The 27,395-nt window shown below is 55.4% G+C and overlaps 7 protein-coding genes across 9 annotated transcripts; all 7 read left to right on the top strand.

Annotated features, from left to right (window-relative positions):
* Positions 1-2,540: 2,540 nt before the first annotated feature.
* Positions 2,541-3,589, top strand: LOC125318321 (keratin-associated protein 5-3-like). Its single transcript, XM_048288920.1, has 2 exons — positions 2,541-2,649; positions 3,027-3,589. The coding sequence occupies exon 2, from the start codon at positions 3,052-3,054 to the stop codon at positions 3,298-3,300; it is 249 nt and encodes an 82-aa protein (XP_048144877.1). The 5' UTR covers positions 2,541-2,649; positions 3,027-3,051; the 3' UTR covers positions 3,301-3,589.
* A 2,674-nt stretch (positions 3,590-6,263) lies between these two features.
* Positions 6,264-7,357, top strand: LOC125318324 (keratin-associated protein 5-9-like). Of its 2 annotated transcripts, none has more exons than XM_048288921.1 (2): positions 6,264-6,347; positions 6,805-7,357. In XM_048288921.1, the coding sequence occupies exon 2, from the start codon at positions 6,834-6,836 to the stop codon at positions 7,065-7,067; it is 234 nt and encodes a 77-aa protein (XP_048144878.1). In that variant the 5' UTR covers positions 6,264-6,347; positions 6,805-6,833; the 3' UTR covers positions 7,068-7,357. The 2 variants fall into 2 exon arrangements, with proteins under 2 accessions (XP_048144878.1, XP_048144879.1); XM_048288922.1 differs by having other exon boundaries at positions 6,311-6,347; positions 6,785-7,357.
* Positions 7,358-9,004: 1,647 nt separating this feature from the next.
* On the top strand, positions 9,005-10,793 carry LOC125318255 (keratinocyte proline-rich protein-like). Its single transcript, XM_048288846.1, has 2 exons — positions 9,005-9,155; positions 9,719-10,793. Exon 2 carries the CDS (start codon positions 9,720-9,722, stop codon positions 10,341-10,343), a length of 624 nt encoding a protein of 207 aa, XP_048144803.1. The 5' UTR covers positions 9,005-9,155; position 9,719; the 3' UTR covers positions 10,344-10,793.
* A 1,757-nt stretch (positions 10,794-12,550) lies between these two features.
* On the top strand, positions 12,551-13,940 carry LOC125318248 (keratin-associated protein 5-2-like). Its single transcript, XM_048288838.1, has 2 exons — positions 12,551-12,639; positions 12,994-13,940. The coding sequence occupies exon 2, from the start codon at positions 13,015-13,017 to the stop codon at positions 13,738-13,740; it is 726 nt and encodes a 241-aa protein (XP_048144795.1). The 5' UTR covers positions 12,551-12,639; positions 12,994-13,014; the 3' UTR covers positions 13,741-13,940.
* A 1,837-nt stretch (positions 13,941-15,777) lies between these two features.
* On the top strand, positions 15,778-16,953 carry LOC125318306 (sericin-1-like). Of its 2 annotated transcripts, none has more exons than XM_048288904.1 (2): positions 15,778-15,845; positions 16,393-16,953. In XM_048288904.1, exon 2 carries the CDS (start codon positions 16,406-16,408, stop codon positions 16,769-16,771), a length of 366 nt encoding a protein of 121 aa, XP_048144861.1. In that variant the 5' UTR covers positions 15,778-15,845; positions 16,393-16,405; the 3' UTR covers positions 16,772-16,953. The 2 variants fall into 2 exon arrangements, with proteins under 2 accessions (XP_048144861.1, XP_048144860.1); XM_048288903.1 differs by having other exon boundaries at positions 15,793-15,845; positions 16,396-16,953.
* Positions 16,954-19,353: 2,400 nt separating this feature from the next.
* LOC125318316 (loricrin-like) lies at positions 19,354-20,370 on the top strand. Its single transcript, XM_048288914.1, has 2 exons — positions 19,354-19,461; positions 19,852-20,370. Exon 2 carries the CDS (start codon positions 19,870-19,872, stop codon positions 20,182-20,184), a length of 315 nt encoding a protein of 104 aa, XP_048144871.1. The 5' UTR covers positions 19,354-19,461; positions 19,852-19,869; the 3' UTR covers positions 20,185-20,370.
* Positions 20,371-21,805: 1,435 nt separating this feature from the next.
* LOC125318307 (loricrin-like) lies at positions 21,806-22,877 on the top strand. The gene is made up of 2 exons (XM_048288906.1): positions 21,806-21,913; positions 22,293-22,877. The coding sequence occupies exon 2, from the start codon at positions 22,311-22,313 to the stop codon at positions 22,671-22,673; it is 363 nt and encodes a 120-aa protein (XP_048144863.1). The 5' UTR covers positions 21,806-21,913; positions 22,293-22,310; the 3' UTR covers positions 22,674-22,877.
* The last annotated feature ends 4,518 nt before the right edge of the window (positions 22,878-27,395 follow it).

Here is a 27,395-nt window from a genome sequence, read left to right as displayed (position 1 = left end):
AGGATCATGGAGTCCAGCTCGTGGCCCTACACAGACACCCCAACAATCCCACTCTGTCCCTGATAGCGCTGTCCAAGTGCCCCTGGAGCTCTGGCAGCCTCAGGGCAGTGACCATTCCCTGGGGAGCCTGGGCAGTGCCCAACACCAGCTGGGGAAGAACTTTCCAGAAATACCCAGCCTAGACCTCCCCTGGCACAGCCCCAGCCATTCCCTTGGGTCCTCTCCCTGGTCCCAGAGCAGAGATCGGAGCTGCGCCTCGGGAGGAAGCTGTGGACAGCTCTGAGGTGCGCAGGAGCTCATCCCTGATCTCAGAAGGGGAATTCCAGTAGGTACCAAGAGGAATTCACTACTCACTGGACAGCAGGCAGCATCTTCTTCCCACCACCATCTTCCAAAAATAAAAGTTTAGGAACCTCCTGAAATTGTTGAATGATTTTTACGGTAGCAGAGCGTTTCCCCCGCATGTTCCTGGACTACCAACCCTGGAATGAAAGCCGGGGTTGGCATCCAGTTTAAAAGCCTCATTCCTAAAATAGCAAACCCGTGAGTCAACGATACCTCCCTTCCCTGGCTGGGACTTTCTTTGCTATTCAAATGCAGGACTCAGCTCGAGAATTGCAGGTCTGGGGAAAATGCCTGGAGCTCTGGCTTGATTTGCTTCCTCCAATCTTCACACGAGAGACATCTGCATTAAAATCATCTTCTCGATGTCTTTGACTCTTCTGAAAACATTGCTCAGGTCTTCAGGGTGGTTTTTATTTCCAGTACAGCAGGCAGAACGCAAGGGCAGAAGGATATCCCATGTCAGAACATTTAATAAAAGTGCATTCTCTTAAGGGGATCTTGTGAATATTCATTCCACCTTTGAATCACAGAATTGTAGAATGGTTTGTGTTGGATGGGACGTTAAAAATCATCTCGTTCCAACACCCCTGTCATGGACAGGGACACCTCCAGCTAGACCAGAGCTCCACCCAATGTGGCCTTATCCTACATTGGAAAAGATGCAGGAACAGATTCAAATAGGTCCTGCAACTCAAACTCCCGGAAGTTTCCAAGGACATCGCAGGATGGAATGTGGCCATCTCGGTGTAGATGTTATTTCTGACCCAAGTGCAGGATAAATGGCATTGAAGAGCAGGAAAAATGCCATAAATGCTGAGAGTGGTGGGGTGGTTCAGCCTGGAGAAGAGCCAGGTTTAGATGGGACATTGGGAAGAAATCCTTCCCTGGGAGGGTGGTGATGCCCTGGCACAGGATATTCCATGGGTGCCCCATCCCTGGCAGTGTCCAAGGCTGGGCTGGATGGGGTTGAAGCAACCTGGGATAGTGGAAGGAGTCCCTGCCCATCCAGGAGGGTTGGACTGGATGATCTTTGGGGTTCCATCCAACCCAAACCATTCTATATTTCTATGACTACAACACTGGGATCGTCCTGGCCAACAAGGCAACAATAAACCCTGATAAAAATGCGATGAATGATTGATTCAGGGGAGATGTTTGAGAGTTTACACAAGGAGGACATTTCTTCCTGCAGGCAACTCTTGATTATTGAGTGACCAAAACAATGCTCCCCTGGCGACAATTCCAGAAGGGACACCCGACGTCACAGCAGGTCATGGTCACATCCTGGAAAGGCAGATCCCGTCCCAGTCACCCGGGATCACCTGCCATCCTGTCAGCCTCACAGTCAGAGTCTCCTGAACGTGATGGCCGCCTCTTTTTGCCATGAATTGGTGCTGCCTCAGCATCCTGGAATTCCCATCTTTTACTGGAGGCCCCTCTCATCACATGGAAACACCATCAACACCTCCTAACGTGGAGTTGTCCCTGCTCTGCATGTGGCCATGGTTGCTCATGTGAACACTCAAATGTGATCACCACGAGTCTCCTCAGTGTCAGAAATCTTTGGAGTAATCTCGGAAAATGGGATGTATGGAACCAACACAGGGAAAAACCTTCAGTGTGTACTGCTGCTTTGAAAGCCGCTCCATTTAGACTCAATCCATCCATTCCACGGATGAAAATGAAAAAAAATCTTAATAATACAACAAGAATAAAAAATGGGGTGTGAGGGCCCAGAACCCTGAAGGGAGGCCCAAGAGCAAGACTGAGAAAGGGGAAATTTCAGCCTAAACATTGACCACGGAGGCAGGGAAAAAAGGATTCCCACTGACCAATAGTTTCCACTGGACCCCAAAAGTCCCAGCCAAGGGCAGAGGGGACACATGAGCAATGACAGTTCCAAGTTCCGGGCGTGGTTGTCCCACTGCTTCAGCACCTGGCTCCCCCCAGGCACGTTGTTAAGCATCCCCGTGTCCCTGTGTCATTCCTTTTGGATGGGAATAGCTCAGAGCTCCCTCCCTCTCGGTCCCATTAACGCAAATCCTTTAGAAAATTTGCATCTGTCGTTCCTCTGGACGAGTAATTATGGGGCACAAATGAGGTGGTGAGCAAACAGAAAGAGGTAAAGATTAAACACCGGAAGACATGTGAGGGGATACCCCGGGTGATCCACGGAGTCAGAATTGCCAAGGGATGCCTCATTTCCAGGGGAGGAGGCTTTGGAGCATATAAAAGGCTCCCCAACCCAGGGGTCTTCATTCGATCATCTCGACTTCTCCTCTCCTCCCTTCACTGCTCAGCAGGGTAAGTTGGACTTTGCTACTTGCCTTTACTTTGGGACTCTGTTTCCGTGGGCTTCTCCAGGATTTTCTGGGCTGCCTGCTTTGGGACTGGACACTGCAGAAGATTTGGGATCACAGATTGGGTTTGGGACCAGAGATTGGTTTTGGGCAGCACCCGAGCGGTTTCTCTCTGGCAGAACCAGTGCTGGACAAAATGCCAAAAAGCACAGGAGTCCAACACTGGAATGTGATTCCTGGGACAGGCTGTCCTGGGATTCTGGACACCAGGCACTTCCCCGGCCAGTTTGGGATGGATTTGGGGATATGAATGCTTTAAGCTGCCTCAGCCCCTGGGAGATCCAAGCAGAGAAAAAGACAAACTCTCTCCTTCCCTTCCAGCTCCGCCTCCACTCCCATCACCAAGATGCCCAACGGATGCTGCGGCGGCGGTGGAAGTTACTCCGTGTGCTGCTATAGCAGCCCCAAGGGCTGCAAGAGGCCGATGTGCTGCAGCCCCATGCAGTGCTGCACCCCCTGCTGCACCCCCTGCTGCAGCCCCTGCTGCATGCCCATGCAGTCCTGCTGCATGCCCATGTCCTGCTGCTACACCATCAGCAGCAACAACAGCGGCTGCTGCGGCGGCAGCGGCGGCGGCTGCTGCGGTGGCAACTGAACCCACCCGGCTCATTCCGTCTTGGATATGGATGGGGATATGGATAACACCCCGAACGCTCTTCCCTCTGTGCTTAGACACCGTAGAACTTCTCCTCTTCTTCTCCTGCCTTCTCTCACCGCGTGCTCGTGATGTGCCCTGAAGCCGCTGCCCAGCGAGTTTCCCACGGGAGCGCTGATCCTGCTCTTCATTTTCCTCCTGGTGTGTGGGATTTTCACTCTTTTCGTCACTGTTTTGCTTCAATCTGTCTGAAAAAAACCAATAAAATCTGTAGTTTGTGACCCTGCAACCTGCTGGTGTTGATCTGTTTGTTCGCTGATGGATCCAGAGGGTTTTGCAGCACTTTTCGCCTTTTCCTGGTGTTTTTTCCTGTCTCCAAGGTGTTCACTAGAGGAACACAAAGAAAATCAGGGCATCCCTGATACATTAATTCAAACAGGAGTTTCTGGCACCTCTGGGAGCGATATTTGCCCTCTCAGTATAAAATAATAGAGAAATAGGAAGAAAATAGGAGAGGAGAAGGTCGTTTGGAGACCTCACAGCACCTCACAGGACCTGGAGGGGTTACAGGGAAGCTGGAGAGGGACTTTTCCCCAGGAACTGCAGGGACAGGACACAGGGAATGGGGTCAGAGTGACAGAGGGGAAATTTAGGTTGGATATTGGGAAGAAATCATTCCCTGTGAGGGTGGTGAGGCCATGGCAAAGCTTTTCCAGGGAATTTCTGGTTGCGCCATCCCTGGAGGTGTCCAAGGCCAGGTTGGATGGGGCTTGGAGCAACCTGGGATAGTGGAAGGTGTCGCTGCCCATGGCAGGGGGTGGGACTGGTTGATGTTTAAGGTCCCTTCCAACCCAAACCAGTTTCTGATTCTATGAAAATAATTCGTAAACTCACCGAGGACGGGAATGTTTTCTGAAGGAGTCTGGCACAGACACATCCCGACTGGGAAAGCTCCGTGGATTTCTGCCAGCCAAAGATCTGCCTCAGGACCTACAGCCAGTCCCTGCAGACAGCCTGGCAGGACATGGAGGCTCTGCCTCTGCCAAACTCAGTCACCAGGTATTGAGCTGAAGCTGTAAAACAACTGCTGAGAAACCTCTGCTGCCTTCGAGGGTCAGTTGGGGTTGTATCAAAACATGAGGGCTCTGCACCGCTGTCTTTCTGATGTATTTAATGCCCTTTTCTGACTCTGTTTCCACCCTGCTTCAGTCCCTCGTTGGAATTATGATCCACATCCCACTCCCCAAAAAGGATTCGGATACTTTGGTTCCAGCAAGAGCTGGGCACGAGCACCCAGGGTGAGAAATGCCCACCTCGATTCCCTTCTCACAGCTGCAGGATTTGCCAGTGGGAAATTTCCCTCAGGAGGCACAAGTGGAGTGCATCCCTCTGCTTCTGCCCCATTAACTCCTTGTGAATTAACGAACGCATCTGTCCAAGCGCATTTCTGTCTCCTACCAGGAAGGAAATGCCGCGCGTGTTCTCCTGCCCTTCACGGAGAAGTCACAATTACCTGCGTTGCTTCTCCAGTATTTCACTCCAGGAATTGCTCTCATGCCAGGGAAGCCTGGGAAGGAGCTGTTGGCATTTCCTGCAGGAATGAAACAGCTCTGAAATCCCAATCTGCTCCCCCTTGCACTGCACAGAGAGCAAACCAAGGTCCCCGTCACCGTCCTCGTGGCCGGTCTCAGCTCACCTGGGCTGACCCCTCTCCTGAGCAGCTCTGGGATCCCTGAGGATGTCAGGCAGCAGCAGGGAACTGGCCAGGCAGGATCCACCATCCTCTCATTAGGCAGCTCACAGGATAATGTGGCAAGGTCCTCAACTGAGAGCTACAATTTCGGAGCGTGAAAAAATTCCTCCCAAAATTCCTCCCTGGTGTTCCTGCCAGGGTTCAGCTGCCCAAGGCTCTGCCTTGCCTTGACCTGTCTCCCTCCCAGAAAATGGCTTCACCTCAACAAATTGTCCTCCTGAGTCCCTGCCTCCCACTCAGCTCCACCAGCCCAGTTGGGACCAGTTTCCATGCTGGGCACTTCTCTTCCACTTCAATCTTCTCACCTTTGGGTCATTCTGGGCTTCTTCCCCTTCCAATACCCTCAGAGGGCCCTGCACCAAATCCAAACCCCTCCCTCCCCACTGGGGATCTGGCCAGGGGGGTTCTGCTCAGGGCCAGGGTCCCAGGACCCAGCTGGATTTCAGCTGGATGCCAGGGGAGGCTGCAGGAGGGAAATGTTGACTTGGGGGTGCATCACACCCAGTCCCGGAGCCACCGTCCCTTGTGCCGCCTCTTGCACAGGCAGAGCAGCCCCTTAACTGTTTAATTAAAACATTCATAAAAATACTACTAACCATCCAAATGAATAAATAAAACGAGAACTTCCCAAACCTGGAAGTGTCCAAGGACAGGCTGGATGGAGCTCTGAGCAACTGGGTTTGGTCGGACGTGTCCTTCCCAACCCGAACCATTCCGCGATGGTTTTGCACAGAGTCACATGCGGGTGACTGAGCCTCAGACATCCCAAACACTCCTTGATCCCTGCTCATGTCCGCATCTGGTGACCGGGAACAAACACCCCCTTTTCCTGCCACTTTCCCAATTTGCTCCAAACACCATTCCGATGAAACAACCGGCACGATGCCGGGGTTCGGTTTCGGCTCCCGCACTGATTCAGCACCAGCTGCTCCTGAGTCAGTCCCGGAACATCTCTGTCCAGCAGATACGAGGCCGCATTTTTTGGCTCCCTCGCAAGGTTGTGGGGAGGACAAATTCATCCAATTTCATGGGAGCCCTTTGATTATCTCTGGGCTAAACCGTGACGAGGCAGAACAAGGGTGGTGATCAGCAGTAATGAGGCGAAATGCAAATTCCAGGCGACACATATGGCTAAAAAATATGGGTTTGGATGGATAAACAGGGAAGTTGGAATGGTCAATGCCTGTCTCACTTCCAGGAGGAAGGCTGGCTGGGAGTATAAAAGGGCTCTGGGCCCAGCTCTCTTCATTCGCTCGTCTTCTCCTGCCTTCACCTCTCCTCACTCTTCAGCAGGGTAAGTGAGAACTCCTAACACTTCCCAAAGGGGAATTTTGGATATCTTGCAGCAGTATCCAAGCGTTGCTGGGGATCTGGGATGGGCTTGGAAGTCGGGGTTTTACGAACTCTGCAGGAGGAGTTACAGGCACGAGCTGGAAATGTCCGGGGAGGCTCTGGGAGTATCACCAGGGCCATGCAGGGCAAGGGGACGGAGAATGTTCCAGAAGGGCCCAGAGTGAGAACTTGATGCTGAGCTGCCCTTCCTCAGACACCAGGGATGCCTCGGAATGAGTCGCTGGGCACCTGCACCGCAGGAAAAACCCAGAGGAGTTCCAGCCACGATTTACAAACGAGACACCCCTGGCTTTCCCCTCCTTGAACCCCCAAATACGAATTCATGAACAGAGCTCTGATTTAACCCCATATTCTCAAACCTCCTTCTCCCACTCACAGCCTCTCTCTGCTCCTTCCAGCCTCTCCTTCTCTCCCACCACCCCCCAAGATGCCCAACGGTTGCTGCGGAGGATGCTGCGGTGGAAATAATTACTCCGTGACCTGCTACAGCAGCCCGCGGTGCTGCAAGACGCCGATGTGCTGCAGCCCCATGCAGTGCTGCAGCCCCTGCTGCATGCCCATGCAGTCCTGCTGCATGCCCATGTCCTGCTGCTACACCATCAGCAGCAACAACAGCAGCTGCTGCGGCGGCGGCAACGGCGGCTGCTGCGGCGGCAACTGAACCCACCCGGCTCATTCTGTCTTGGATATGGATGGGAATGTGGATAACACCCCGAACGCTCTTCCCTCTGTGCTTAGACACCGTAGAACTTCTCCTCTTTGCTGCCCTTCGCCCCTGAGTGCTTTCCTGTGCCCTGAAGCCGCTGCCCAGCGAGTTTCTGGTCCTGCTCTTCCTTTCCCTCCTGGTGTGTGGGATGTTTAATGCTGCCCAAGTCTCCTTCTCCCTTCTCTTTCTTTAATCTCCAATTAGTCATGAAAGACAATAAAATTTGTAACTTCTGATCCTGCAAACTCCTGGGTTATGTTTATTCATTTATCTTTATCCTTTAAACAGCGGCTCTGGTGTAGGATGTGTTTAGCGTTTGCCTAATTGATTAACGTAATTAATTTTGCATGTTTGTCACTCTACGATGACAACACCCCGTGTACCTGGTGAACTGGGACTTGGCAAGTGAAAAATGTCACCTCAGCAAGAGGAGCATGAGTTTAATTCCATCTTCCTCCTGCTGATTTGAAGATCATCTCTGTGGTCCTAAGAAGCGCCTCTGTGGTCCTAAAGCCAGAGCTGAAGGTCTTTTTTTCCTGATGGGAATCTTTCCAGAGAATTTGCAGAGCTTTAAGGGAGGCTTCTTAAAAGGTTTGATATCTTGTCCATGAGATTAAATAGACCAGCAAGGGAGGTCTGCACGGAGGGAGGGAATCACTGGAAGATGTGGAGGTCATGGAGTCACAGGATCATTCAGGTTGGAAGGGACTGTAAAGCTCATCCAGTCCCACCCCCTGACACCTCCCACTAGCCCAGGTTGCTCAGACTTAAGTCCAGCCTGAAGGATTCAGAAATCCTGAGTCGTTATCTCTGGGTTCTGTTAAAATGTGGGAAACTTTAAGAGATGAGATTCAGAAATTCATCATTCACACTTGGGGATCTGTGAAATCCTCAGGAAGTGACTCGGAAACTCCTCGAATGTGAAAGAAATCCAAACCCAGCATAAACCTCTGGGACTCTGGCAATGAGTTCTAAACCTAAAATCCTCCTTGGCCATAGCAGATCCCAAGGTTTTTTCCATCTTTCCACACAAATCCCATGGCTTCCTGCCAGGCACTTCCACTTCTCCAGTAGCTACAGAATAAATCACAGCAGAGCCGTGTCAGGTGCCAGCACAGCCCTGGAGCCACACCCCTGAATTCTGCACATGCTTTTCCCTGTGATTCAAACCCAAATTCCACTGGACAGAGCTCTGAGCATCCCTGGCAGAGCCTCCACATGGAAGTGCCTTTGGAGCCCCAGGGGCTCCCGGGAGAGGAATTTTCCATTTAAAAAATGTCTCAGCCACAGAAATGCAAAATGGAGCAGCTCCACAGACCGTGAATCAAAGCAAAAATGCCAGAAAGGTGGACACGGTGCTTGGCAGGGCCTGGAATTGTTTGTGTGTGAGGTCATCGCTCCTCTGGTGTCCCCATTCCAGACTTTCCACACATAAAAGGCTTTTCCTTGCCCTAACCACTCACTTGGCCGAGGTGCTCTGCACTTGGGAGGGAATTAATCCATTTAAATCAGGGAACAAACATCCCATCCCCAGCCTGCCGTGGTCCTGGATTCCCATCCCCCAGTCACCCACAAGAACAACACCCGCTGCTCCTCACGCTGCTGGGGCCACCCTGGAATCCCTCGTCTTCCTCTGGAAGGACTCCCGCACCTTCCCGTGGTTTTCCCACTGCCACCAGAGTCTCCTTTTGGGCACATCACTCAGCATCCCGGCATTCCAGGTATCCTCATCGCAGGCTCCCGCCTGACTAACACGAGCTAGGAGCCCATTTGAGCATGACCAGTGGGAGAAGTAATGAGATAATGGCCACTGCCTCTGCGGAGCTGCGCTGACACCGGGGCAGGCGCTAATTGCGGCTGATTAATCTGACAGCGAGTGCCAGAAACAAAACACACACACGGCAGCGGCCTCAGTGCTCAGCTATTCATTCCCAGGACGTGCCTCATTCCCAGCAGAGCTCGGCCACTTATAAAAGCTTTCAGCCCCAGCTCTGTCCTCAGGACTCCGACTCCCTGCTCAGCCCGTCCGTCTCCGCTCGCAGGGTGAGTTGGAGTCTCTCAGCCCTCTCAGATTCCTCAGTTTTTTCTTGGAAATAGCAAAAAAAAAAAAAAAAAAAAGGCATCGGTGGTTTGTTTTCTTTTTCCCAGGCTGCTTATGCCCAAGGGCTTGGTCACTCTCAAAGGATTTGTGAGTCATGGGGGAAGCAGCTCCCGAGGGAATTGGGGGGGCTCAGCCTGGAGAAAAGGGGGCTCAGGGGGGACCTTGTGGCTCTGCACAAGTCCCTGACAGGAGGGGGCAGCCGGGGGGGTCAGGCTCTGCTACCAGGGAACAGGGACAGGAGAGAGGGAACAGCCTCAGGCTGGGCCAGGGGAGGCTCAGGGTGGGCACCAGGAGGAATTTCTTCCTGGAAAAGGCGGTCAGGCCTTGGAACTGCCCAGGGAGGTTTGGAGTGCCCATCCCTGGAGGTGTCCAAGGAATTCCTGGATATGGCACTCAGTGCTCTGGGCTGGGCGAAACGATGTTGATCCATCACAGGTTGGGCTGGATGAGCCTGGAATTCTTTTCCAACCCCAATAACTCCCGGATTCTGTGATCTCTGTCCCAGGATGCTCTACCAGAAAGGCGGCACCGACCACGACCTGTGCCAGCCCTCCCCGGGCTGCGGCCAGAAGGGCTGGACATGGCCCAGCTCCACCGGGCACTGCCACGACTCCCCCAAGATCTGCCACAACCCCGGCAGCCTCAGCCACGACAGTGAGGGGTCCTGCCAGAGCCCACCCCAGGGCTGCCACTCTGGCCAGCTGTGCCCACCGCAGCCCAACTGCTGCCCGGCCCCGCAGAGCTGCAAGCCCCGGCGGCGGGTGGAGGTGAGCCCGGTGCCCCCCGTGTGCCCCCCGCCCGTGAAGATCCATCGCCGGCCGCTGGAGCAACACCGCCCGTGCCAGCCCTGGCCGGAGCCCGAATCCTGCGGGAAGCCCCGGAGGCGAGTGGAGCAGTGTCCCGAGCAGGATGAGGAGCCCCCGGTGGTCCTGCAGCCGCGGCCGCTGCAGCATCGCTGTCCCTGCATCCAGCGCTGCCCCCGGCCCGTCCCCTGCTGCCCTCGGCCCATCCCCTGCTGCCCCCGGCCCGTCCAGCGCTGCTGCCCGGCCGCTGTCCCTGTGCCACCACACCCTGGCCACCACCAGCAGCACAAGCAGGTCACTCTGGTGCCAGTCTGTGTGAAGAGCTGAGCCCAGCGAGGCGCCGGGACCCCTCCCCAGCTCCTACCCCCTCATGGCAGGGCTGGGGGGGATTCACCCCCTGCCCAAAGGATGCTCCCAGCCCCGCTCTGGGCCCGTTCCTGCTCTTTGCAGATCAGATTTGGGGTCCGCAATCCCCCGCTTGGCCCCAGCAGCCACACTTTAAATTCCCAGCATCCTCCCCTGCCTGGTTTGGTTTTCCCTGGGGAACAGCAGCTGGGTGTTCCCCCTTCTGAGGAGCACTGGGAGATGGAGGAGCCGCCACGGATTCACCTTCTCCCGGCGGTTCACCGGACTGTGCTTTCAAGGCTGTTTGAAAGCAGCACCAGGACTTTCCTGGGAAGAAAAAGGAATCACTGTGACGGCAGGAGCACCAAGGACTCCTGCGATTTTATCTCCTCCCCGTGTATTCAAGAATAAAGTTGAAAAATATTTAGCAAACCCTTGGTTCCTCTCTTTCTTACCCCCACAAGCATCACCGACATTACGATGAGAAGACGTTAAAAGCCATTAAAGCTCTCACAAGGAAATTTGTGCATTTAAATCAGAATCAGGGTTCACGGGTGAGGGGTTCAGCTCTGGCTGCAGCCGTTCCACCAGGCGGGGTGGTGGAAAATCCTCCACACCGTGGTTTACCCACTCCAGGACCCCGGGATGGACAGATACAGGCACAAACATTTGCTCTGCAGCTTCTTCCCCTGTGCACGGGGAGGACATCCTCATTTAAATGTTAATTACGATAATGAGCGCATGGCCCGGCACGGGAGGTGCGGTTGTGCATGCCGGGGATGCCTTTTCACTCCCGCAGGAAGGTGCAGGCCAGGCTCTTGCAGGCACACGGGTAACGTGCTCCTTCTCCTGACTTTGCCAGAAAATCCTCCCACAAAGTGCATTGAAATATCTGATTTAATTTCTTTGTGTTGCCTCAGCATCGCCCCGGCGTGTCCTCACACAACCACCGCGGAGAACTGGGAAGGACAAAAGGAAATTCATCCTCGTTTCCTTCACCACAACCACTTATTTTTCTCGTGTCTCATTTTAGCCAAATAAAAAAACCACTTACCTATAAAATTTAACTTGGGAGAGCCCTTTTTTTTTATTAGGGATTTTCTTCCCAGCCTTTTCCCGTTTCCCGCGTGGTGACTCAGAGCCCACAGACCAAAGGCCAGCTCAGCCCTCACTTCCAGGTCCTATTTGGTCCAGTTCATCTTCCAAGCTGCTTTGCATCAGCCCTCGCATCCCAGTTACCCCATCCCAGTTACCCCATCCCAGCCACCCCATCCCAGCCACGGGACCTTTCCTTCAGCAATTCCAGCCGCTCACCCCAATCCAGTGAGGATTTTCCAAGTCCATCCCATTATCCAGGGCTTTAATTGAGATGTTAAACAGCACCAGCACCAGAATCACCCCCACGTGGTTCATCCAGCCAGACCAAGCCTTCACCAGCTTGACCCCAAGGCTACGGTGGGAGACTGCGCCAAAAAACCCCGCAGGAGTTGGGGCAGCACCAGCATCGCACTCAGAACCATGGAATCGTGGATGGTTTGGGTTGGGAGGGACCTTAAAGGATCATCTTGGCCATGGGGAGGGGGCCAAGCCTGGAATGCAGAAACAGAGAGGAAACAGAATCACAGAATGGCTTGGCCTCGAAGGGACCTTAAGGATCATCTCACTCCAACTCCCACAGGCAGGGACACCTTCCACTACCCCAGCCCTGTCCAACCTGGCCTTGGACACTTCCAGGGATGAGGCAGCCAGAAATTCCCTGGAAAACCCGTGTCAGGCCCTCCCCAACCTCTTCATCACCGAGCACAATTTGGTTTCGGTGGCTCTGAGCTGGCTCTTCCCATCACCTGCTCGTGCTTCACCTGGAAATGCCCCTCACGGGCAGCGGGAAGGGAGGGCTGGGCCAGAGCTGCCATCACAGCTCCTGACTCACAGGTCACCCGTCAGTGTCCTGGTCCCCTGCAGAGGGTGAATAAGTCCTTTATTACCTGTCTCATACAGACGAAGTGTGGCTTAAGCCATGTCAGTCTTTTATGTGCCCCGCTGGGGCCCGATGTTATAATTAAAGATGCTTATCAGAAATCGTGAGTCAAGCAGAACATGCCAAGCACTGGGAACAGCATCCAAATGGAGGAGATGTTTTGCCAATAAATAATTTAATCCTCGTTCCTGCTGCGTGTTTCATGTGCAGGGGAACACTCAGAGCTCTATAAAAGCCCTCGGCCCCTTGGCCTCTCACATTCTGCTCCCCTGGGCAGCGCCTGACTTCGCTTGAGAGCTGGTGAGACTCAGCTGGGTCCCTTCTTGGGTGGGGGTCTGGGTGTGGGAGGTCATGCCTGACCCTTCAGACCACGCTCTGCTCTCAGGGGTGATGGGCTGAGCCACAGGAGATGCTCTTGCGGGACCTGGGGATGGGATTTACAGCGGTGCCATCACGCGCTGTGGTGCCTTGTGGTTGGTTTTGTTCCTGGAGGGGAAAAAATTGAAAGGGAAGCTCAGAAAGAGGGTTTGGGTGTAATCTGGCCAGTTGTTGGGCAACTGCAGGAATTTCCTCAGGATCCAGGCTCTCAGGATAAGCCCATGGAAATTAAATGGAATCAGAGGAGATGCTGACACCAACCCATCTCTTTTCCAGGTTTTTCCCTACAGCCCCAACATGATTTACTCCTCTGGAAGAGAATCCTACTTCAACCTGAACTCCACCTGGTACGATCCCTCGGGATCCTGGCTGGACACCCGGCGCACGCCCTTCCGCTACGGCTACGCCAACTGCTGCTCCTCGGGCTGTGACGGCGAAGGCGTGGAGGGCATGAGGGGCCACGACTACCGGCACTACGGCTACCGGCAGCCCCGCTGCTCCGAGCGCTGCCACGGCTACTCCGGCTCCTCCTCCTCGTGCCACGGAGGGGGCTCCAGCTGCGTCAGGAGACCCACGTACAGCTACAGGGCATCAGGGGGATGCCAGGGCTACGGGAGGTCCGTGTGCTCCGAGAGGTGCCATGGATCCTCGGGCTCATGCCATGGGGGCAGCTCCAGCTGCGTCAGGAGGCCCACGTACACCTACGGGGGCTCGGGGGGATGCCAGGGCTACGGGAGATCCGTCTGCTCCGAGAGGTGCCACGGGTCAGGGGCCCAGGGTGGGAAGCCGTGCTGTGGGAAGCCCGTGCAGAGCATCCCAGTGCAGACCTGTCCCCCTCCAGTGCAGGCCTGTCCCCCTCCAGTGCAGATCTGTCCCTGTCCCCCTCCAGTGCAGACCTGTCCCCCTCCAGTGCAGATCTGTGCCCCGCCGGTGCAGCAGGGCTGTGTGCCCGTGGCCAAGGGTATCATCCCCCACCAGCAGCAGAAGCAGATCTGCAAAGTGCCAGCCCGGAAAATCAAGTAAAGGATGTGAGGAGTGAGGGGAAACAAAGGAAACTTGTCCCTCTTGCCCCGTGTCCCTGTCCTGCTTTGTCACCGATCTCGGCTCTGTCCCCTCGCTTGTAACGCGCTCTGAAGGTGTGACCCACCGTCTCTGTGAAATTTAAAACGCTCTTCACCTTATTTCACAGAGGACGTGGAGGCAATAAAAAACGCTGGCTCAAACCCCCCTTGCATCCGTGTTTTTTCCTCTTCCTCCCTCGGAGTGGCTTCTGTTCCTTCTGGTGGCCAAGGCTGGGTTTGCAGCGGCCTCGTCTGCCCTCACAAGGAGGCTCCGGGTTGGTTCCACCTGGTGGCTCCTCATTCCCACTCCAGGCAGTTTCCTGGTTGGGAAGTAACAGTTTTCATCGCAGAGTGTTTGTGCGAGGAGGTAATTAAATATTAATAAAGTTGTATAAAAAACCCCACATTTCATCAGAGAGGGGAAAAAGCAGAGGGTCTGTTTGGGACCGTGAGGGTACAGCTGGACTCGCACCATAAACCTCCAAAAAAAGCCCTGGGAAAGATATCAGCATTTGGGAATGGCTCTAACAGGGTGAAAGGCCTCGAATTCCTGGTAGGGTCTGGTGGGGTTGGGAGAGGAATCCCCTGGGAGGATTTCTGGAGCAAAGCAGGGATCCGGAGGCCACTGTGAGTCACGGCACCGCGTCCTCGGAGGCTCCTGGCACCTCACCTAACCCAGGTGCCAGCATCCGTCACCTCCTGGAGCCAGGATGTGACACAGGGCAGAATCAGCCACTTCCCAGCGTTAACGGGTGGGATTTCACCTGCAGGATAAGGAAAAGAAGCAAAAGCAGGTGCAGGGTGAGGGTTTTAGGGGTGGACACCTGGGGGCTGCTGACACGGCCTGACGCTCCCTTGCCAACTTCTGCAAAGGCAATTCCTTCATAAAACCAACAAATTACCCGCCCAAAAAAGTCATTTCCTACTCAGAACGGTGTCATTGGACCCAGGGATGCCTGTCCTAAAGAGCAGGAGCTTTGTAGGGGATACAGAGACCAACTGTAGGGTCACCACAGTCCTGTCCCACACACGGACCCAGGTGCCCCCAGGCCCTGCTCAGGTGTTTGTCTCCATCGCCGAGACAAACGATGGAACAGGTTTATCCCCATCCATGGAATCAGGGCTGTAATTAATCGTGAATAATGAGTTTCACAAGGATTTTCATTCTCCCGACGTTTGTGAAACACCCCGAGTCGCGTTCAGATTTCCTCATCTATCAGTTCAGTGATTCAGTTCCACTGGGGACCAAGGAGTCTCTGGACTCTGGATTTTATTTTAATTCGATCCAGGCTATTTTTGATATCACGGTGGCCTCTAAGTTCCTGCAGAGGATCAGGCCTGGAGCTCTCTGTGGGCAGAAAGACTTCTTTGTCGCCGAAGCAGAGCGCTAAAGACGTGGATCCCGATGTCCTCCCACTCCTACGAGGATGTTCTCTGCGTCCTACGGGGCTTTAAATTCCTTCTGTTTGGGTTGAAACCTTTGAGTAAAGAAAGGACTGGCTTGAAAAATTACAACACCGCTTTTAGTGCTTCTTTGCTGGTTTTGCTCTGAATTTTTGGTGTTTCTTTGATTTGGACCCTGTCCAAATATGTTTATTTTTACTACGCACCACCTTTTTTGTTCCCTTTCCCTTTTCTTTCTGGGCTCCCTTTACAACCCCACAATCCCACCCCACGATCCCACCTTCCCACCCTCTAACATCTGTCCCTTCCTGGTTCGGGCTTTAGGCACAAGGAAGAGGTAAATGCTGCAGTCAAAGGCGACAAAAACCATCCCGAACCCTCCCCACCCCCGTGCCCAGGCCAGGCGTAGGGGGGGACAATTAACATTTTTATGGAGTAACAAGAGGGATGTTGGGATATCGATCTGCTCCGTGAGTCAAAAGAGCAGTGCAAAAACTCCCAATTAGCCAAGTGCTCGGGGTGCTGAGCAATCAGGTCCCTCCAGTGGGGCCCCATCTCGTTTCCGGAGGAGAAGCCCGGGCTGGGCTATAAAAGCCCTCACTCGTCGTTTCTCCTCAGCGTCTCAGCTCCTCCACATCTCCTCTCGATCTCCTTCTGATCCAGGTGAGTCCAGATCCATCAGACTTTTGCTCTTTTAATGCTCTCCAGCTGCTCCCTAATCTGGAGCTCTTGGGCACTTCTCTTCCACGTCCTATCTCCATCTCGTTTCTTCTGCCAAGTAGGAAAATGTAAAAATTCCTGGCTCAGGTGGCTAAGGACTCTGCAGGTCTTGCTCTGGAGTCTGTCCAGCTCTATTCTCTTCTCTTTTCTCTTCTCTTCTCTTCTCTTCTCTTCTCTTCTCTTCTCTTCTCTTCTCAACTTCTCTCTGATGTTTAAGAGAAAGCCTTGCCCAAAGAGGCCACCACAGGCAGATGAGCAGTGATAACGCTTCTCCTCTTCAAGAACTTGGCTCAGAATCACAGAATCACGGAATCATGAAATCATGGAATGGGTTGGGTTGGAAGGGACCTTAAAATCAGCTCATTGCACCCCCTGCCATGGGCAGGAACACCTCCCACTATCCCAGGTTGATCCGAGTCCCATCCAACCCGGCTTTGGACACTTCCAGTGTCCCTGGTCATTGCCTTCACTCATGGATGAGTTTTCCCAGCAGGTCTCCAACCATGTGCTCCCGCCAGGACAAGGACCAGTGCCACCAGCAGGAATGGTCCTCCTGCCACAGCAGCGGGTCCGGATGCCACGGGAGCAGTGGCGGATCTGGGTGCCACAGGAGCAGCGGATCCGGTTGCCATGGTAGCAGTGGTGGATCCGGATGCCACAGGAGCAGCGGATCCGGTTGCCATGGTAGCAGTGGTGGATCCGGATGCCACAGGAGCAGTGGTGGATCCGGTTGCCATGGTAGCAGCGGTGGATCTGGTTGCCATGGGAGCAGTGGTGGATCCTGCCATGGTAGCAGTGGTGGATCCTGCCATGGAAAGCCACAGGAGTGCCAGCAGCAAATCTACCAAGTATCCTCGAAAATGAAGTGATCACCCCACCGCCTGCAGGTGATCCATAGGAAATGTCCTGGATCTTGTGCCGAGCTCAGAAAGCTTTGCGTGTCCCCAGCAATTTCCAAGGAAAATGTGTCCTTCCCCTCCCCCGGTGAGTGCTGTAACCTCTCCCAAGCTTCTCTGTGGGTGCTGAAATAAACTCTTTGTTCACGCTGGCACTGTTGTCTCTGGATCAGTCTGTGACTACATTTGGGCCACCACAATCCAGAATTTGGGAGAAGCTTTGAGCCAAAGAATCCTAGAGACAAAGAACCCCTTTTTTTCTGCCATTTGGCCCCAAAACGCCGCCCTTGGGGGAGGTACCACCACGTGCTGGTGGCAAACCCCCAGCCAGCCTTTCTAGAAACGCTGTGCCCAGCCCTGCCAGAGCTCTGCCCTACCAGGGGCGTAGCGCGATTGTTACACAATGATCGTTACTGCTAAATTTCTTCTCAACTTGTAATTAAAACGAATTGGGTAATTTATTGCTCTGGTATTGCCATCCATGAAGTGGATGTTACCTTGATAAGATTGTTCTCGAATGCGTCAGGAGGATCAGAAATTTCTGGCATTGCTGAAAAGGGTGCAGGCAGCAGCTCACTCCCTGTTTTCAGAGCAGGGATCGCTCAGGAAGGCTCCTTGTCCGCGTCTGGAATTTGCCTTGAGTCCCCCATTTTCAAACCCATTTTCAAGGCACATTAAAGTGGCCAGCCACAAAATGTAGAGGTGCCCATTGTTAACAAACTCAGAGCAATTAAAACACGAGGCACTGAACGCAGGGCGATGCCGAGAGCCAAAAATTCCTTTGAGTCTTTTTTCCCCAGAGGTCATTGACCACATTTCTGCTGAGGCCAGAACAAAACCCAATTAAAGAGTAGTGACCAAACCCAGGCACAGCTTGCCCTGACACTGTTCTAGATCATGACAGGAGTTTAGCGATACAGGAGAAGCTTCAGGTTGCTCACCTGATTCCTTCACCCGCCCTGTCCTCCTACCTTTCCCAAAATCCTCCATGTTTGGGTAACAGCAAATGTGGATGGGTTTTGGATGGCAGGAACCACTCGGCCTCCATCTCCTTGTGGTCACCATAAAACCTTAACCAACGTGGTGAAAGACAAATCAAATCCGGATTTCAGCCTTTATTTGCTGTCTGTTTAATGATTGAAACATCTTCCAGAAGCACTGAGAGAAAAGGGCACGAGCCACGAGCTCCGTGGTCCTAAAGAATTCCCAGCCCACACAGCAGAAAGGTACAGGGAGTATCCCAAATTATTGCCCGTCACGAGCTCTCCGTGTGGGGCTGTGCATCCGTCAGAATAGCACTGGCTAATTAGGAGCTAATTGGGCATCAGGAAAAACCTAAAAAGGATGTTCCTACAGCTCTGGAGAAAGTCCCTGGGGTCTGCCAGTTCCCCATAACATGGCACCATCGTGTGTGGCCGAGGGCTCCCATGGGATGCCTCCTCCTCCTCCAGAAGCACCGGAGCCACTCACCTGGAATAAAACCATGGCAAAGCTGCTCTGGAACGATTCCCAGGCTGAGAGGCAACCACATAATTAAGCACCTTGCTAATCCTGGATCGCTACCCAGGGCAGGGCTTATCCCTTCCAAAAATAAGAATTCCAGCTGCTTGTGGTCCTCCTGGCAACAGCAGAAACCTTGGAGTTTCTCCATGGCCCCACTGTGTTTTGACTGGTTCTAACAGGAATGCGCCAACAGTGATTCCAGGCAAATCCCAAAATCCCTGAGGTTGGAAAAGCCCTCCAAGGCCTTCAAGTCCAAGCTGTGCCCGATGCCCACCTTGCCACCAGCCCGCAGCACTGAAGGCCACGTCCAGGCCTTCCTTGGACACCTCCAGGGATGGTGACTCCAAACCTCCCTGGGCAGCTCCTTCCAAGGCCTGAGCGCCCTTTCCAGGAGGAAATTCCTCTTGATTCCAACCTGAACCTGCTGTCAGGGAGTTGTGGAGAGCCAGAAATTCCCCCTGAGCCTCCTTTTCTCCAGGCTGAATCCCCCCCCAGCTCCCTCAGGAATTCTCCAGCCCCCTCTCCAGCTCCGTTCCCTTCTCCGCACTCACTCCAGCCCCTCTTGCCGCACAGGCCCAGACCTGGACACAGCACTGGACGTTCCCTTCAGCAGTGCCCAGCATGGAGGGAATTCCCACTAAGGAAGAGTTTTCTCCCTTCCCAAAGATGCCATCGGCACTTCCAGGCCCATCTCAGGGGAGTCGCAGGCCTAGAGAACCTCAGGCCATTCTGGAAGGATGTTGTGATTTAGGGGTGAGACATCATTTCCCAAACCCTGAACCCAAAGGTTCAGGATCCCTCCCCGGGTGTGATCAACACCAAACCCGACCTGGGGAAACCGGGGCCGCCCACACGACTCCCCCAGCCCAGCTCTGCGCAGGCACAGCCGGCAATTAAATTTCTGTGGACAGGAAAGGCGACCTATAAGGAGAGGCAATCCCAGCGTGGATCAGGTGAGTCACCCCAGGAGGCCGAGGAATGGGGAGGCAAAGAAATAAAAAAAAGCCATCGGCGAATTAAATGAACGGGCAGAGCTGTGGGACAGGGAGGGGCTTCTTCTCCAGGTGGGGTGTGCAGAGAGGGTATAAAAGTGCTCCTGTCCCGGAAAGCCTCATTCCCTCTCATTCCTTCCTCGTCTCTTCCCTGCACGAGCAGCTCAGGTAAGAGCTGGGGGGCTCCGGAGCCCTCTGGGGGGTGGATGGGTTTGGACCTCCACACCTGGAACTGGGCTGGGATTTGTTCTGCGGGGAGTTGGGAGCAGGGGGTGGGTGAGGAGGGAGCCCAGGAGCTCAGAGGGAGAAGAGGTTGGGACATGGAGGGAGGGTCTGGGGTGTGGGCTCGGCATGGCTCCGCTTTGGAAAGCCAGGCACAGCCTGGGTGTCCCCAGCGCCTTCGGTGGGACAATCCCATGGGGGAAAAGGATCCAGTGCAAGCTTTAAAGACAATTGTGGGATCTGGCTGAGACTGGAAAAAGGAACACCCAGATTCCTCTTGCCTGGAAGGGCAGGAGCAGGAAGGAAAAGCTCCTGACAGCTCCTGTGTCCCCACAGGTCAGCCAGCACAGGACCATGTGCTCCCGCCAGGAGAAGGACCAGTGCCACCGGCAGCAGCGCCAGAGCAGCGGCGGCTGTCACAGCTCCGGGGGTGGCTGTCACAGCTCTGGGGGTGGTGGTGGCTGCCACAGCTCTGGTGGTGGTGGCGGCTGCCACAGCTCTGGGGGTGGTGGCGGCTGTCACAGCTCCGGTGGCTCCGGCTGTCACAGCTCCGGTGGCTCCGGCTGCCACAGCTCCGGCGGCTCCGGCTGCCACGGGAAGCCGCAGGTGCAGGTGCAGCAGCAGCAGCAGCAGCAGGTGCTGCAGGTGCCCCAGCAGAAGATGAAGTGACAGCGCAGCCCACGCGTTGTGCCAGCGCCAGCAGCCAAGGCCACGCGGGGACCGGCTCCCTCCCACCTCCCCAGAGCTTCCAAACCCTCCTCGGTACCCTCCGGAGCCGTCATTCCTTGGGAAGGGCCTGGCTGGTGCTTCCCTGGTGCCCCCGGCTGTGTTCAATAAAGAGTTCCATTCCCTAAATCCCTCTTGTGTTGGTGTTTCCTTGAACTCCTCATCTTGTTTTCCAGAGCCAGGGAGGCAGCCTGGGAGGGGGTTTTAGGGTTGAGATGTTCTCCAGCCTCGCTCAAATGCTGAGTGAGGGCTCCTGGGTGGCACAGCTGTCGACCCCGCTCATCCCCAGGAAACTCTGGAAGTGGTGACTCACCCTAAATGTTGAGGTCCCTTTCCTTTGCCTCTGAGGGTTCTGCCTGTTAAAAGTTATTTCTTTTCCCTGCAACCACAAAAGAAAAGGACAGAGACAGGGTGGTGAGGAAGGGGATTCTCCCCCTCTGCTCTCTCTGGTGAGATTTCCCCAGGAATGCTGAGTCCAGTTCTCGTGTCCCCAATGTTAAAGGCACGTGGAATTGTTGGAACAAGTCCAGAGGAGGCCACGAATTTGATAAAGGGTCTGGAGCCCCTTCCCTGTGGATCCAGGCTGGGAGAGCTGGGAATGTTCAGCCTGTGGAGACCTCAGAGCCTCTCCCAGGATCTGCAGGGGCTCCGGGGAAGCTGGAGAGGGACTTTTCCTCAGGAACTTCAGGGACAGGACACAGGGAATGGATTCAGACTGACAGAGGGGTAGGAAAGACACCCACAGCTGGGAACTCCTGATGGACAGTTCAGGCACCCAAAATTTGGGATGTGAGGGCATCCCGCCCTGGGGACACTGCAGCCACCGGGGGAAGTTGTTTCCAGTGTCACCACATCCCCCTCTGCCCAAGCTGGCACTTGTTTAAGGTCGGCCTCGATGATCTCAGAGGTCTTTTCCAGCCTCAGTGGACAAGGCAGGACACGGCGAGCCCGGGGCCGGCTCCGCACCGTCCCGAGGGGGTTTGTCTAAAGTCCCCAGCAGCTCCCAGGAAAAGCAGGAAGGAGCTGATTCTCGGTGCTGAAATCCTTGATGTGACTTGGAAACGATGCTGGGTTTCAGCTCAGACAGTCCAAGCCCTGCTCCTGTCCCCTCCTCCCTCCAGCATCTCCCCGGGCATTTCCCTCTAGCAACAGTTCCTTCTCCAGAGGAATCCCTGGAGGATTTTGCCCTCATCCCCTTGTCCCCATGGCTGTGGCAGCTCTTCCATCTCACGGAGAAGAAAAAGCCACTTTCCCCTCTTTTTACCTGGATCATTCCTGGCTTTATCTGGTGCCAGCTCCAGAGCAGAGATGAGGCTCTTGGGAGCAGGAGAAGGGACTATAATTAAATCTGGGCTTAACTTCACCGAGCAAAGCCCGAGCACACAAACCTCTGGAAAACCAGGCGCCCACGGGTTTTCCCGCTGGAGGCAGGCGAGGCTGGCAATTAGCAGCTGATGTGGCACAGGAAACAGATAAAAACGGAGCGATATCCATCAGCAGTGAGTCAAGGAGGTGTAAACAGAGAGGGCGGTCGGTGGGGAATTGGGTGTTGGATTGACAGATCCAGTGACACGGAGCTGTCTCATTTCCGGGAAAACCGAGGGACACCTCTATAAAGCTGCTCCCATCCCGAGATCCTCAATTCCTGCTCTCGCTTTCCCCTCTTGCTCAGGTAACTCTGGCAGCACAGGTGGATGTTCCTCCTTTGGGGAATCATTGCCCAGCGGAGGGTGCGGGGCTGGGGCTGGGGCCGGGGTTGGGATGCTCACGGGGTTTGGGGTGCAGGGAGGAAGGTCAGCACCTGTCTCGTGGATGATGATGGACCCGCCAATGGAATCCTCCATTGTGGACTCAGGGAACTGCTTCAAATCCCGGGAAGGAGCTGCTGGGATCCTGCACAGCAGCGCTGAGGGGGGGGTTGAGATTGGGACAGGCACAGGGACCCCAGGATTGGGCCATTGGGACAATGGTGGCACTGGGACCATGGTGGCACTGGGACCGTGGAGGTGGTGGCACTCCAGCAGCCCCTGACAGGTCCTGTGTCCCCACAGGTCAGCCAGCACAGGACCATGTGCTCCCGCCAGGAGAAGGACCAGTGCCACCGGCAGCAGCGCCAGAGCAGCGGCGGCTGTCACAGCTCCGGGGGTGGCTGTCACAGCTCCGGGGGTGGTGGTGGCTGTCACAGCTCGGGAGGTGGTGGCGGCTGTCACAGGTCTGGGGGTGGCGGGGGCTGTCACAGCTCCGGTGGCTCTGGCTGTCACAGCTCCGGCGGCTCCGGCTGTCACAGCTCCGGTGGCTCCGGCTGCCACAGCTCCGGTGGCTCCGGCTGTCACAGCTCCGGCGGCTCCGGCTGCCACGGGAAGCCGCAGGTGCAGGTGCAGCAGCAGCAGCAGCAGCAGGTGCTGCAGGTGCCCCAGCAGAAGATGAAGTGACAGCGCTGCCCACGCATTGTGCCAGCGCCAGCAGCCAAGGCCACGCGGGGACCGGCTCCCTCCCACCTCCCCAGAGCTTCCAAACCCTCCCCGGTGCCCTCCGGAGCCGTCATTCCTTGGGAAGGGCCTGGCTGGTGCTTCCCTGGTGTCCCCGGCTGTGCCTTGGCCCTGTGTGGTGCTCAATAAAGAGTTCCATTCCCTAAATCCCTCTTGTGTCGGTGTTTCCTTGAACTCGGAATCAGGATTGATGAGGTTGCAAAAGACCTCTGAGATCGCTGATTCCAAGCTTCTCATCCTTGTTTTCCATGCCACTGGAAGGCTGTAGATGGATTAATGTAGGTGGATTAATGTAGATGGATCATTCCTGGTGGGTCGTCCCTGAGGGATCATCCCTGGGGAATCACCAGCTCCGCTCTGCCCCCTCAACTGAAGACAGATCCCAAATGTTGGAGAAAGCCCAAAAACCTCTCCCCATCCCACAGCCCAGAGCCCCCACAGTTTCCCAACCCTGCCCCGACCCCTCGGAGCTTCCCCACCACAGCTTTGAGCACCCTCCTGCCTCGGGAGGCTCCTGAAACCCGGACGGGCACCAGGCTGTACAGTTTTTATTGGGTTTTTTGTGGTCTTACAAACATTTGTGTGAGAAGGAGAAAAATAAGCCAGAAGAAAAATACCTTTGGGATATTTACAGTGCGGAAACATCTCCGTGAAAACCACAGATGAACCCCCTCAGCCAGGTGGGAGCTGAAGCCCTGGCTGCAGCTGAGGTGTATTTTTGGTGTGTCCACCCCCCCGAAAACCTGTGAGAATTTTGCTGCTGGCTCCAAAAGAGCTGGAGATGAGCTCCCAACAATAAACCTTTAATTTTCCCTGAGGAATTGCCACTCTTGGATTTATTATTGCTGCACGGGCTGAGTCAAGTAATTACCCTGCTCATCCCAGCCCTATTAACCAGGGATTTTTTCACTTTCTCCCCATTAATAACCGGGGTGAAGGGGTTGGGATTTCAACCGTTGCTTTTTGTGAGAAGAAAAGAGAAAATCTGCCCCCACCCACCCACCCCGAGCCTTCAAAGCTGCGTTTTCAGAGCACCCCAAGGAGACACCGCTGGAGCATCGGGACCAAAGGAAACCTGGGGATATTTTTGCCTCATGGAGGTAAATTGGTGGAGCTGGACATTGGTCTTCACTTCTCCCAGGACGCGGCCTGGCCTGGAGGAGCAGCGAGAGCCTGGAAGGAGATCCCACCATTGCTGGTGCCCACGGAGCAACCCAGGGATCCTATGGAAAGGGAGGAAAACCCACGGGGGGTTTGCCCACAGCCACCCCAAAACCCGGCAGGAGCCGAGTCCCTCCCTCCAGCCCCCTCTGCTTTGCACTGATTTCTGCCCAATTACTGTTCAATTTTAATTAGAGCTGATTAAATCCCCTCCAGAGCTCAGCTCCTGCTCCATCCCACCCTCCGCAGTGGATGGGGCTCACTGGGATGACCACAAAGGTGAAGCCTTGGGGTGACACCGGGCCGGAGATGGCTCTGCCCCCACCTCAGGAGGTGTCCAGGAGCTCTGGGTGGTCCTGGACTGTCCCTTACCTGCTCTCTCCACGTCCCAGGAGCAGCAGAGACCTCTCAGTACACGCAGGACTTGGCAAGACCCCTCTCCTTGTTCATGGGCTCCATGTCGGGGTCCGAGGCCCGGGGGATGGATCTGTACTTGCTGCTCGGGGACTTCTGAGGGGACAGGAGCTCATCAGTCCCTCCCAAAGCGGGGACGGGCTGGGATCCCCTCGGCCCAAGGAGCAGCCAGGGGTGGAGGATGCCCAAATCCCGGTGCCAGGGGTGCAGAGCCAGGATCACACCTGGATCTGCCCCTTCCACACCCTCCCATTCCCTGCAGGAAAAGGGGGACAGCAGGACTAGGACAGGGCACAGGAGCTTTGCAGGACAAACCCAAGGAAAATCCAAGAGTGGAAAGATCCCAGCCCAGCCCTGGATGAATGAGGGGTGGCTGTTGCAGACCCCCTCACCCTCCCTGACCACCCCTAAATATCCCCCCAGCACCTTTCCCACCATCTTTCCCCGCTCCAGCCCGTGCTGGTACCTTGGCAGGAGCGAATTCCTGCTGGATCAGCTTCTTGAACTCACTCCTGCTGAAGGGCTCCGGCTTCTTGCCCTTCCTGGCATTGCCCTGGGAGCTCTGCATCATGTCCGTGATGGCTTTAATGAGCTTGGACATGGCTCCAGTCCTGGAGAGGAGCAGAAATTGAAGCCACAGCCTCTGTCGGGGGCAGCAGGAAAATCCCCGTGTTCCCTCCCAAAAATTCCAAATATCCCGCTCAGCTTCAGCCTTCCTATATTTTATTTTAAGAGAGGTTAAAAGAAGCTTTCCTTTCCCGGCTTCTCTGAGGACTTTCACCTTAATTCCCTTCATTTCTCCACTTTCCCTGGTTAAATTAAAGGGAAGCTGTTCCCTGTAACCATCCAGGCACTTGTGGGGTGAATGAATCAGCTCCTGCAGGTGAGGAAAATGCATCCGAATTCCTGCCTGGGAGCTGAGCCCATCCTGGTGCCTCCAGACCTGAGCCCTGCTGGGTAAAACCAGTTCCAAACCAACGCCGCAAACACAAAAGCTCATTTCAAACCCAAAACGAAACGGCGGAGACTCACCTGCACCAACCGGGGCCGGGGTGGGACTGGTGGGAGCAGCTCGGAGCAGCTCCTGGCAGGCTCCGGGAGTGGGAGGAGGGAGAGGATTCCTTCCGGTCAGTCCTGTTCTCTGGCTGCCTCTTCCCAGGGAGCCTCCCTCATTATCCTGCTGCTCGGAGGATGTTTACCAGCACACCTGGAGAGGTGTATGTAGGTCAGGGACAAAGGGCTCTGCACCTCCTTGGATCCCCAAAAAAAGCCAGCCAGAGGTTCCCTTCCTATGTAAAACTCTGCATTTAACATCCCTTAAATGGTTTTTTTTCCCCTCCACAACCAAAGTGGTTTGGGAGTTCCTGAGCGAAGTTTAGAAAACGTTACAGACCAGAAAAATTCCTGCAGGAAAAGGGGCTTTAATCTTATTTTTGGAGCTGTCCCAAATGTCACCGAGCTGCCTCTGGGCCCATCTCAGGCAATGCCAGCAGAGCTGGAGCTTCTCCGGTGGGACAGGAGCAGGAGCCCTGAGCTGGCAGGGCAGTGGTGGCACGGTGGGGACACCCAGGGACACCCAGGTGGCCGTGAGGGTGATGATCTCCCTCCCACGGGAGAGTCACTCTTTGCACATCCCGATGGGACAGGGACAGGGTTCAACCTCGGGGTTCAGCCCTGGTGGAGAATGGCACGTCTTGGGGCCAGCCTGGGATCTGACCCCGATGGAGCCATGGCCGGGGTCAGGATGTGATCCAGGCCCTACAGAGCCATGTCCAGGGCCAGATTGGGATCCAGCCCCTATGGATCCCATCAGGGCACAGCGCCAGGCTGGGATCCAGCCCCAGGACTCTGGGAAAGGCCCCGGCTCCAGGGACGGAGCTGCTCCCAGGACAGGACATTTGGCTCGGGGCCCATTCCCTGTGTGGTCCCGGAGGAGTCACCGAGCGCCCGGCTGGCAGGGGGTGTGAGGAGCCCTCTCCCTCCCCAGGGTGTGCCAGCTTTCATCAGCGCTCAGGCACCGGCCCAAGATCTCCAGATACGGCAGAGGCCGGGGCAGATCTCGCTCGGCATCTTCCCAGCGGCGCTGGCAGGGCCGTGGCAGTGCGGTTGGGACAGGAGCGGCTGCAGAGCCACCCACGTCCCCCCGCTGCCACCGCCAGTGCAGCACACGGCGTCTCGGCCATGGAGTGGGCTGGAAATGAGATGCAGGCCACGGGCTGGAGCTAAATTTTCCTTCCCCCAGCAGGGTGAGGCAAGAGGCAGCAAGTCCTGGCAGGCCCCGCAGCCAGGGCTGCTTTGGAGGAAGCTGCATCAGCCCAGGGGCTGCTCTCCCTCTTTAGGGACCCCCGGAGCCTTCGGGAGAGTCCCAGTCCAGGGGATTCCTTTCGGGGCTGGATTTGGGATGGTCAGGCACAGGCAGCAGCACCTGTTACCCCACAGACTTTTGGGGTACAGCCTTTGCTCTCTCTTCCATGACACCAAACTCCTGCTGCTCCAGGCCTTGATGGAGATGAAGGAAAAGCGGCGTTGTCCCTAGGGCTGGAGTCATCCCATGGCCAAGTGCTGGGGGTTTAAGGTGTTGTGTTTGTGGGTGTCTCTGTGTGATCTAGGGGTCAGTGGGAAGGACCCCACGGTGGCCGTGGAGTGACCAGAGCCACAGGAAGCCCTGGTGGGGGTGGATGGAGGGCAGCGCACGGGAATGGCACCTGCAGCCTCTTCCCTCCTCCCTCCGCCCCAATTAGCACCTGTCTGCCCGGGAATGAGGGGAATTAGGAACAAAATTGCTCTGAATCACCCCGAGCCAGTTCCTTCCGCCAGCTGCTCCCTCCCAGCCCGCTGCCACCACGTCCCCTGCCACGTTCCCAGCTTTTGGGAGGGTGGCTCCTGTCCCCAGACCTCACCAGGACCAGTCAGTTCCACCCCGCTGCGGCTCGTCCCCAGCGCAGCGTCCGGGCCGATAACGAGAGCCTGCACCCAAGTCCCCAAACGCCACAGTTTTGGGGACCCTCCCTGTGTCAGCCGCGGGGCTGAGGGGTCCGGGGGGTGCAGGGGGGTGGGCTGGGTCCCATCTGGGGGGCACAGCTGGATCGC

The sequence above is a fragment of the Corvus hawaiiensis genome, chromosome 29, assembly GCF_020740725.1.
Source record: "Corvus hawaiiensis isolate bCorHaw1 chromosome 29, bCorHaw1.pri.cur, whole genome shotgun sequence".
In the NCBI taxonomy this organism is placed as follows: domain Eukaryota; kingdom Metazoa; phylum Chordata; class Aves; order Passeriformes; family Corvidae; genus Corvus; species Corvus hawaiiensis.
Note: the sequence above shows the minus strand (reverse complement) of the source record. Positions and strands in the feature narration are given on the sequence as shown.